The sequence below is a fragment of the Pholcus phalangioides genome, unplaced genomic scaffold (genome assembly GCF_987345545.1).
Source record: "Pholcus phalangioides strain wild (caught in Gottingen) unplaced genomic scaffold, Ppha-v1.0 ptg000010l_1, whole genome shotgun sequence".
Taxonomy (NCBI): domain Eukaryota; kingdom Metazoa; phylum Arthropoda; class Arachnida; order Araneae; family Pholcidae; genus Pholcus; species Pholcus phalangioides.
The window spans coordinates 30,492,322-30,504,325 of NW_028301603.1; the positions used below are offsets into that span (position 1 = coordinate 30,492,322).

Here is a 12,004-nt window from a genome sequence, read left to right on the forward strand (position 1 = left end):
TTGAAGTGGGAGATGTTAGATAAACAATGTATACAAAATATAATGTTATTATCAAATCTCGAAGTGCGGGAAATCCGCGACGGGGCCGGCCATTTCATGAAGTGGCCGGAGATCCCCGACTATATCTCGATGTGATGATGGAAGGCGATCCGGTTGGAGCCAGATAAATTTTTTTTATTCGCCAACGTGTGATACATGTCTGTGCATGACAGCTGTATTGTGCTCCACGTGACGACAGAAAAAAAATTGAAATTAGAGAAAAACAATAAAAATAACTATCTATATAAGCATACAGTTTCATCTGCCGAATTTTGGAAGAGAAAAAAATGATTACCGCATCGTGACTGCGGTTTTATGGGCTGTCATAACTAATGTGGACATAATTTTATCACGAAAAAATACGCCAACTTTACGGTGATCCGGAATCATGTCTTCTGTTACCGGCCAGGGATCATGAGCTTCATGAACTAGCCTATGGGGTCAATATTTAACGAAATTGACCAATTCGCAAAGTGGCTAGCCTGGTCACGAATTCGCCAATATCGAGATTTGGCTGTAACATGTACATCGCCTCCACTGTGACGGTAAACGAGGAAACAAAGCCTCTGTCCATGGTGCTGATCAGTTTTGTTCCCCTTACTTTTTACGAAATATGTAATACACACGCACGCACAGAAACAAAAATATAGCTTTCGCGGTTAAGGTTACAGCGAAAAAATTTCGAAAAACAAATGACCACACTTGCTTTCATGCATTGTTAAATGATTGGCGCAGTAAAGAACCATACAAGGTAATGCTTTTGGAACGGCATGTGTAACACCGTAAACGCCGTCACGGGACGCGTTATGGTGTTACACGTACCGTTCCCGAAAGATCTCACCAAAGGGTTTGGTGAGCTAACCCTTCGTAGGGGAACTTCCAGCGGCAAAAAATGTGATCCGCATTGGTTGTTTCCGCAGGTTTCTTCGTCTACGTCCAGTGATGTGCCTTCTGACAATGCTCAATATGTTCAACACTGCAGCGAGACGCTTCAGTAGAAGAGTGTTGCCGTTTGAATTGTTCAAAATATTGTAGCTGTAACCGTAATCGCGAGAGCTAAGTTTTTGTTTTTCCATTCATTCCCGGGCACATATTTTGAAGGGAAAAAAAATGTCTCTAATTTTAGTTACGTTATTTGTTTTTGCAGCCGCTAGGGGCTCGCATATCTGCAAAGTTATTTTATGACTTCCCTGTATATTTCATGCATTAGAAAACTATATCCTATCAATCATAGGATGTCTGCTACTTGAGCCTTGCTTGTAGATTCGATATCTTGTATCTTCAGCGATGAAATTGCAATGTATTCTTGGCGGTATGTAAGGTGCTACGGTAGGGTCATTCAACATAATTACGGCAAGTACAAGAAAGAAAGGCATCCTCACCCTTCTTGCTAAAAATGTTTGATGACACATTTCAGGTCTCTTCGTTTAAAAAATATGAGTTTAAACAAGTTTGTGTGTGTGTGTGTGGCGGCTTATTTAGAAACCAAGACCTCTTGGTGTCTTAATAAGGTGAGAAACGTCACCTTATTAAGACAAGGTGTTGAAACACCTATATATATATATATTTAACTAATAGACCTGAAATTGATATTACATTGATGCTGAAATGTCATTAAAGCATTTTTGGCAAGAAATATACTAATTGTTTCGCCGCCCATGTACGGTCCCTTTCAGTGAACACGAGCTCCAAGGAAAGATTGGGGGATTCGTTGCCTCTGTAGTTTAGGGCGTTCACCCGGAAAGTGAAAGGACGTGGATTCGATTCCCCGCAAAGGCAGTTGAATTTACTCTCTCTATATTTCCGAAAATTCATCTCTTCGCAACAGCCATTCTTTTAAAACCTTCGCATGTGATGTATTCCCGGTTTTCTTACAGACGTTCTCGTGACGAAAATTACTTATGTGTTTGACCAACACCATCTGTAACTGAAGGCCTCCGCGCGAAGCTCGTGACGTCACTGAAGAAGGTCATCGCCCCTATGGCCATTGGATATTGCAAGACCATCTTTACCCTTTTTTTTGCAGTATATCTAATAGCTACAGGTGAGACGACCTAGTTCAGTGACAAGGGGGGCCCACCGTCGCCACAGTGGTGGTCCGCTAAAGTTTGTTTTCTGTGGTTCCCAACTTCAAGGTGCAAATGCGAGCTGATCTCTACATTAAAAAGTCTCGCCACAGAGAGCAACATGTCAACAAACCGTACAAATATTCAATAATTACACTTCACTCCTGAAATATAGATGGCAGCATTGAAAAAAATCAGACAAAATACTAGATACGGGCTCAGACTGTGTGACTACTACTACTACTCAACCGTGCATGCATCACGTAAACATTCTTCGGGAGAATTTCTACCAAATCGGTACATGCCGGAACGTGTTGTATTTGTCTACATGCGTGTGTGTGTGTGTGTGTTTACTTTTAAACACGTTTGTTTTATACTTTCGAGTAATTTCCTGATTTCTTTTCTATTCTAATTTCAGTTTCTGGCGCCTTACCAACTGGTTACGAAGGCCCGAAATTCACGGTAGAGCCATCCGGCCTGGTGGAATTTTCCAACTCGTCCGGGACGTTAGTGTCTTGTTCTTCGGACGGTAATCCGCGACCGACGGTCACGTGGCGTACCGTGGACGGTGGAATCGTCAGGGAGGTGCCCGGATTGCGTAGGATCAGGCACGACGGAGCTTTGTCTTTCCCACCGTTCCAGGCTGATGATTACAGGGCTGACGTGCACGCGACGGCTTACACTTGCGTGGCCTCGAACGTCGTCGGTTCCGTCGTCAGCCGCGATGTATACGTCAGAGCAGGTAAGTGTGAGTCCAACATTTTCTAAAGCACATTTTACACAATGTAGTTTTGACCGCGGGTGCACTATCTCTGGCCCGCTGACCAATCGCGGCGCGCTGAATTGGTTTTATACGGGCCTTGAAAAAATTCTTCCTGTATAAAGGTTTCAACATGATGTATACCCTGGTTGACCCTATCCGCTTTATAAAAATACGGGGAAATCGTAATTCATACTGGATATATCACCAAAAAAAAATTGTCAAAGATGAAGTTATTATAAACACTGCAAAAATTACTAATGGCGGGAAATGAAGCATTATTACAAATCGCAATGCACTTGAATGATGCTTAGTTTGAAAGTTATGTCAGATCAGAGTGACCATACGACCCGTATAACCGGGATATTTTCGTAATTTTGGCCATACGACTTTTTTCATTGAAAAAAATGTCCAGTTTTCGGCCGTGAAATACATTTGAATCAATTGCGACTTCCAATTGTGCTTCATTTCCCGCCATTGAAGATTTTTCTCCGATTTTAGTTATAATCGGCAAATATTTACTTATACTTACTTGACCATCAATTTTTGACTGCAATGGGCGATTGGAATCTCAGTTTTCCGTATTTTCCCCCTCAAAGAAATATGGTCAGCCTATGAAAGACTATAATTTATTATGGTAATAATTATTATGATTAATTAGTCATATAAATGGAATGATTCATATTGATTTACGCCTGTAATTATTATAGTCATAAATCATGATGTGTATGAGAGCTATCTCGATCCTTGATCTTAGGATCTCAGGATGTAGAGAATAAATAAACATCCCTGGGTTTAGAAGTACGAGGGAAAATAATAGGCTATTTTGTAAAAAAAAAAAACCCGTCATGACGACCAAAATTACGGGAACGTGCCTTAAGATACGGGTCATATGGCCACTATATACCCATGCCATTGTACGAAGTGCAGATGATTAAATACCAAACGCAGATAATTGGAAAGAAAATTCACATTCCTCAGAGGGAAATGAACTACCAACATTAAAAAAAAGGAATTTTCCTTCCAATTATCTTCGCTTGGTAACCAGTCATCTGTATTTAGTATAATTAGCGGAGAGGTTCGTCGTTTCGTCCCATACCAGTGTACCTGGTACGCTCTGACTGATCTGCACGCTTCTTGGAGACAATTCAACGCAAATGTAACAAAATCAAACATCGAAGTTTAAGAAAAGGTAACAATAATAATAATAATTTAGATAGACCAATACTTTTTGCAAAAAAGTAAATGCCAGTGATCGAGTTGATTATTTCGGAATAGTAATTATTTTTGTACGCCTCATCAAGATGAGACTCTCGCAGTTTTGCGTATTCAATTTTTCCATATTTGCTAAAATATGCATCATCAAATTCAAATACAACGCCACAACAGGCAGATTGCCCAACGAGGTGGCTGATTTAAGAACATCATGGATCCCCGAGCCATTTTTTGGAGGCCCTACCTACTATTGCTACACCACACATGCACCCCGCACACCCCCCCCCCCCCCCCCCAACGAATCGGTACATGCGGGAATGTGCGTGTACGTGTAGTGAAACCAGTGTGAATATCGTATTTAAATCGATGTCGCCAGATAGCACTGATATAAACCCAGCTGGTATTTTCTGAATGGCAATATGTCTGTTATCCCCCTTGAGCTTATATTACTGGTGAGCGCATGACGTCAGCGGCCTCCGCCTTGGCAGCGCTGAGAACAGTGTCCCCCCAACATCTTCCGTTGGTAGATCACGTGACCCGGTGAAAACAAACACGATCACCCGTTTTTTTCTTATGGCATTCACAGGAATTTAAATCAATAAATGAAAGAAATAATTTTAGCATCGATGAGATAATTCCGAAATTAATGAAAGAGATGATTACAGAATTAATGAAAGAGATAAGTTTCCAGAATTAATATAATAAAATATTCTAGAATTAATGTGAGAGATAATTTCAGCATTAATTAAAGAGATAATTTCCTCATTAATGAAAGCTGTAACGAATCTATTTTCCCAGTATGGATATTTTTACTAACTCTCTGTGGCCTTACAGCACCTAATGCGTTTTGTTTGTTTATACGTTGTTAAAAGAAGTTGAGAAGAGAAAATCTATCTTCCAAGAGAAGAGAACGTGAGTTGGAATGTGGCTTCCATTCTGTACGGTTGTCTGTTTTGAGTGTGCTTCGAAATAAAGTCTTCTTCGTTAAGCTCCGTAGTTTCGTGTATCAATTGGACATCCCTCCTATATCAAGTGATTGGGGATATTCCGCCACCTCACGGAAAAGAGACGCACCTCCGACTCGACGTCCCCTTATAAAACTGGCGCCCAACGTCGTGGCTCGAACTCAAGGCAGTACGAAACGGACATTCGAAATCAACTGTGAGGTTCCTGATAGCTCCTAAAATCGAAATGGCGTACTTGGCCAAAGGTAAGAAACGTGATTTGATCCTACTCGCTCTAGAATTAGGAGAGGAAGTTCCGAATGATTCGCGTGTAGTAGATCTCAAGCACATAATAACAAAGTCCTCCGGTTATGAGGAAGAATTCGTGAAATCCCTGCTGGCTACTATTATCGGAGAAAGAGAGGGAGAAGAAGAACGAGCTAGAATAGCTGAGGAAAGAGCTAGAATAGCTGAGGAAAGAGCTAGAATCGACGAAGAAAAGGAACAATCTAGGATCGCCGAAGAAAAGGAACAATCTAGGATCGCCGAAGAAAAGGAACGAGAACGTTCGTTTGAACTTGAAAAGATGCGGTTGCAGCTTGAGTTTCAACGACTCTCGCAACCGGCAGAAGAGCCATCCGTCGCTCTCATCGATCAGCCCAAGTTCGACGTGAAGAGGTTGATCCCGAATTTCAATCCGAGTGAAGATGATATGTCGCTATTCCTAAAGTTGTTTGAAAGACAGCTAAAATTCTTGAAAGTGGAGAAGGTGAACTGGGTTGCGTATCTGCTGGGAGTGTTGCCGAATGAAGTTGCTAAGCTCATTGCTCGAGAACCTGAAGATAAGGCCCATGATTACGACCACATCCGGGAGGTTCTCTTACGCCGTTTCAAGCTGAGTGCGGAAAGGTTCCGGCAGCTCTTCTCTACGCACAGAAAATCACCTGGAATTACCTGGAAGGACTATCACTTTGAGATCCAAAGTTATTTCGAAGGCTGGCTGTCCGAACTGAACATTAGCAACTTTGACGAGCTGAAAGATCTGATGATTTCGGATCAGATGAAGAAGAGGATTCCACCCGAAGTAAAAGAACATTTTCTGGATGTTTGGAGTGAGTGGACTACCCCTGATGAAATCGTGGAGAAGCTTGATGCTTATGATAACCTTCGAAACAAAAAGAGCGAGATCCAATATGAGAGGAAGAAGTTGCAGTCAAAGCAACATGAACCCCCTAGGTCCCCAATGCGACAAAGAGACTTTCATTCTAATCAACGTGCGAATCCGGAATCGGAAGATGCAGGACGTCATCCTGTCTTAAGATGTTATGGTTGTGGGGAACCTGGTGTTACCAAGTCCCGATGCCGAACGTGTAATCCTCCAACGGATAGACCAGGACCCAGTGTCAACGCTTTGGACTTATACAGTTTATCATCCCATCCTAATATGGAATCGAAAGATGCCAGTAGCAGTCATATCCTAAGATGTTACGGATGCGGAGAACCTGGTGTCGTTAAGTCCCGATGTCGAACGTGCAATCCTGCTACGAACACCCCAGAAGTTAGTGTCGACGCCTTGGCTTTTTACAGTTTCTCAACTGAGAGACGTCAAAGAAATGCTATCGAAGTCATGATCTGTCATAAGCGTGGAGCAGTGTGTGCTGACACGGGTGCCACACATTCAGTGGCAGGGGAGAAGCTATACCATCTCCTACAAGAACATGGCTTGCCCTTTTCCCGCAAGACTATCGTTATGAGACTAGCCGATGGATATGCTCGTAGAGCCGAAGTCCTAACAACGACTGTGGACATCAACGTCCAAGGTAAAATGGTTCCCACCGAGTTGATGGTGCTTCCACACGCCAGAGAAAACCGAACCCTTCTCGGTATGGACTTTCTCGGAGATGCCGGGATCGTCCTGGACGTTCAGCAAGGAAAGTGGTACTTCTCTGAAGCTCCTGAGACGCGATATCCGTTCATCGAGAGCCCATCGGAAAACAGTGCACTCCTGCTGGCACTACCTGCTGAATCACCCTCATATCGACTTCGTGAAGATGAAGGTACCCACCTCACCCATCAGCAACGGGAAGTCCTTGATTCTCTCCTTGAAAAGTATCAGAGATGTTTCAAACCAGGGGGAGAACCGACCCCTTTCATCGAACACCGCATCAACACTGGTGACCATATGCCCGTAGCTGTTCCTCCATACAGAATGAATCCCACCAAAAAAGAGATTCTGAAACAAGAAATCGACAAGCTCTTGGCTGAAGGGATAATTGAGGAATGCGAATCCCCATATGCGTCCCCCGTGGTACTCATCCCCAAGCCTAATGGTACAATTCGCTTGTGCGTCGACTACAGGAAACTCAATGCCATCACCGTTGCTGACTCTTATCCTCTTCCACGAATGGACGACCTGCTCCATGAGGCTCGACCTAAATCCTTCATGACAACTATTGACCTCCGATCAGGTTATCACCAGGTGAAGATGCATCCCGCTGACCAAGACAAAACGGCTTTTGTGTGTCCTTTTGGTACTTACCGATATCTACGAATGCCGTTTGGGTTGCGAAATGCTCCTGCCACCTTCCAGAGGCTAATAGACCGATTCAGAAGTGGACTTGGAGACATTCTTACTCTCACTTATCTTGATGACATCATAATCTTGTCAGATACCTTTGAGCAACACTGTGCAGATCTACAAGCTGTTTTTGAAAGGCTCCTTGTCTTCAAACTTCATGCGAACAGAGAGAAATGTCAGTTCGCGTGCTCTCGTGTAAAATATCTAGGATTTTGGATTACTTCTGAGGGTATCGAAGTAGATCCCGACAAGGTCTCTTCAATTCAAAAAATCCCCCCACCAAGGAACATCAAGGAGCTACAATCCTTCCTTCAGACATGCTCCTGGTTCCGTAGATACATACGGGATTTTGCCGAAATTTCTCGTCCACTCAGTGATCTGACAAAGAAGAAGGTTCAGTGGCATTGGGAAACCCTCCAGCAACAGGCCTTCGAGACCCTTAAAAAGAGGCTGACCAGCCCTCCTGTGTTGAAACAGGCTGATGGAACCATACCATATATTATTCGCACTGATGCAAGCAACTATGCCCTTGGAGCTGTGTTACTCCAAAGCCAAGGGCCGGATGAACACCCTATTGAGTATGCTAGCAGACTTCTCACAGCAGCGGAACAAAACTATTCTACGACGGAGAGGGAGGCTCTTGCTGTAGTCTGGGCCTTAAAGAAATTTCGTGGCTATGTTGAAGGAGCGGAAATAACGGTAGCGTCCGACCATCAACCATTGAAGTGGCTTCTCAATCTCAAATCGCCATCGGGAAGACTTGCAAGGTGGGCGCTGGAATTACAATCTTTCAACCTGAAAGTACAGTATATACCTGGAAAAGTGAATAGTATAGCTGATATGTTGTCACGCCCAGTCTGTGCTGAAGTGAATTCTCGCGAAGTTTTGAATATATTTGTGGCTGACCTACCAGCAAGAACTCCTAGAACTATTCGAGAGTCCCAACTTGGCGACGAAGATTTGAGGAAAATTATTCAAAGCTTTGAATCTACCCGGAAAACTGAAGATTACGCGAACTGGACAGAACGTGGATTCGTGTTGAACCAAGGAGTGCTTTACAGATATGCCCCAGATGCCGACTCAGAAGAGGCCCAATTGGTCATACCGAACAACGAGCGTGAATCCATACTTCGGTATCACCATGATGATCCAGCAGCTGGACACTATGGGGAAGAAGGAACTTATCATAGGATTGCAAAGCGCTACTACTGGACTGGCATGCGAAGATACATCGCTGACTATGTGAAGAACTGTCCTGAATGTGCCCGTTACAAAGCAACGAATCAGAAGCCGGCTGGACTACTTCGAACTCCCGTGTATTCTCAGCGCTTTGAGATCATCTCTATTGACTTGTTTGGACCATTACCCAAGACCGAAACCGGTAAACAGTGGATCTTCATTGTCGAAGATTGTGCCACTAAATGGGTTGAATTGTTTGCCCTCGACCGAGCTACTGCTCGTGAGTGTGCCTCCGTCCTGATCGAAGAAGTGTTCATGCGGTATGGGATACCACGGCGGATTATAAGTGACAATGGACCGCAATTCGTTAGCTCGGTTCTACAACAAGTGTGCTACACGTTAAAGATAGACCACAACATTAACCCAGTATACTTTCCTCAAGCTAACCCGGTGGAGAGGAAGAATCGAGATTTGAAGCCTCGACTAGCAATTCTTGTTGGGGATACACACGATAACTGGGACTCCAAACTCCCAGTCATTCGCTTTGCCATGAACACTGCCAAATGTGACTCTACTGGTTGTACCGCTGCGTTTTTACAATTTGGACGAGAAATGAGGACCGTGGACGACGTAGTTCAAGATTTGCGGACGGTGGTGGGAAGTGACAACTTCGTATCTGAAATCACTCCTTACTTGAAGCGTTTCGCATCGATTACAAACTATGTAAGGGATCGGGTCGAGATGAAGCAAGACCAGCGCAAGAAATATTATGATCAGAATCGTCGTCAACTGTTTCTCGACCCTGGTGACAAAGTATGGGTATCTTTGCATTCCGTCAGCAATGCTAAGAAAAAGTTAACCTCCAAATTCATGCCGAAGAGAGATGGCCCTTATCTCATTTTGACGCAGAAATCTCCTACATCGTATGTGGTTTCAAGTCTAGAAAAGCCCACCGAACCTATCGGAACCTACCATATATCGGCCTTGACACCTTTCCGAGGCTCTGAGACTACGCCAGTGGCCCCTCTGAAACCAAGAGGCCGTCCACCCAAAATGACAGCTAACCCTAGTCGACGTCCTCAGAACCGGTGTGACTCGAGGACTGAACTTCGACCTGAGACAAGAGTGTCAGCAGTTGCCCGGAGCTTCCCGTTCTGTTCGTCGGAAACTACTCCCAAAGGAAAGATGGCTGTTACTGGCTCCTCGCCGAGACGTCGTCGGAGCCAGAGGGGGAGATTGTAACGAATCTATTTTCCCAGTATGGATATTTTTACTAACTCTCTGTGGCCTTACAGCACCTAATGCGTTTTGTTTGTTTATACGTTGTTAAAAGAAGTTGAGAAGAGAAAATCTATCTTCCAAGAGAAGAGAACGTGAGTTGGAATGTGGCTTCCATTCTGTACGGTTGTCTGTTTTGAGTGTGCTTCGAAATAAAGTCTTCTTCGTTAAGCTCCGTAGTTTCGTGTATCAATTGGACATCCCTCCTATATCAAGTGATTGGGGATATTCCGCCACCTCACGGAAAAGAGACGCACCTCCGACTCGACGTCCCCTTATAAAGCGATAATTTAAGCATTAAGGAAAGAGATAATAATAAAGTTAATGAAAGGTAATTCCAGAATGAAGGAAAGTAATATAATTCTAAAATTAATGAAAGAGATAATTCTAGAATTAATGAAACAAAAAATTCTAGAATTAATGAAACAAAAAATTCTAGAATTAACGAAACAAAAAATTCTAGAATTAATGAAACAAAAAAAATTCTAGAATTAATGAAATAAATAATATCAGCATTGATGAAAGGGATATAATTCTAAAATTAATGAAGGAGATAATTCCAAAATTAATGAGATATAATTTTAGAATAAATGAATAAATAAATCATTTCTTCTATTAATTCTGGAATTATTTCTTTAATTTTTTAAGGAAATAATTCTGGAATTATTTCCTTTAAAAAATTATTTCCTTACTGGACCCCGCCTGGCAGTCCAGTGGTTAGGGAGCTAGCTTCTGACTGTGCAGGTCTGGGTTCGAATCGCGGTTCGGGCATGGATGTTTACTAACACACTAACAAATTCTCCAGACAGATCGTGAAGATCGCTTGGGAATATGTGATGATCACGTTATTATTAATGAAAGAAAATTCCAGAATTAATGAAGGAAAGTTCAAGAACTGATAAAAGAAATTTTTCAGCATTAACGAAAGAAATGATTTCAGAATTAATGAAATAAATAATTTAATATTTTTCTCATTTTTATGAGAAATTAATGAGTATTAATTGTAGGTCGCGGTTTAATTTAGCCCTCGTGTGCATAAAATGATGGTGGTGCGACAAAAATGATCAATGATGATCATTCGCATGAAATTTTGATAAATTAAAGATTATAAGTTATGAATGATGATAAATTCCGTAATTTCACACATTTGACGGTATAATTTTGAATCTGTTTTTTCCGGGTGATGATTTTCCACAGCACTCCTTGGTATTAAGTTGAAGGAGACCGCGGCGATGTCCCCGTTGAACTGGATTAGGTGAAAGTGGCGTCTACAAGCTATCGTGTAGAGCCTACGTGGTGTACGGCTTAGCTGGGAGTGGCACCTACAGGCTACCTTGTGCAACTTGTACGCTGCACTGTTTAGCTGAATGTGGCGCCAACAGGCTGCCACGTTGAACCAAAACGCTGTACTGCTCAGCTGAGTGCGGCGCGAACGGGCTACCGTATCCAACTGCACTTATTTATGCTACGCCAACGGGTGAGCCGATTAAGCGGCGCCGACTGCAATTGTTTCCACAGAAATAACGGCTCGATCAAGTTTTTCGTCCCACAGCAATAGATTTTTAAATATCTTGCCGCTGTGGTGGTCGAGTGGTCATAGTGACGGACTCGCATCGCGGGGACCCGGGTTCGAGCCCCACCGTCGCCACAGTGGTGGTCGGCTGAAGTTGGTTTTCTGTGGTTCTCAACTTCGAGTCGCAAATGCGAGCCGATGTCCCCATTAAAAAGTCTTGCCACAGAGAGCAACAGTCCAACAAACAGTACAAATATTCAGTCATTACACATCACTCACTTCACTTCAGAGATATAGATGGCAGCACTAAAAAATCATACACAACACTAGATACGTACATAGACTGTTAGGTACTCCTACACTTACACTTCCGGCACAACTCACTAGGAAGTAAATCGCCTATGGCGATGGACCTGAGTTGTGCTCGGTTTG

At 43.0% G+C, this 12,004-nt stretch overlaps 1 protein-coding gene across 1 annotated transcript in view; it reads left to right on the plus strand.

Annotated features, from left to right (window-relative positions):
* Positions 1-12,004, plus strand: part of LOC149081268 (cell adhesion molecule Dscam1-like) — a 265,918-nt gene that overhangs the window by 34,188 nt on the left and 219,726 nt on the right. Inside the window, exon 2 of the mRNA XM_089238109.1 lies at positions 2,524-2,847. Coding sequence (XP_089094235.1) covers positions 2,524-2,847 — 324 coding nt within the window. The remainder of the gene's footprint in view (positions 1-2,523; positions 2,848-12,004) is intronic.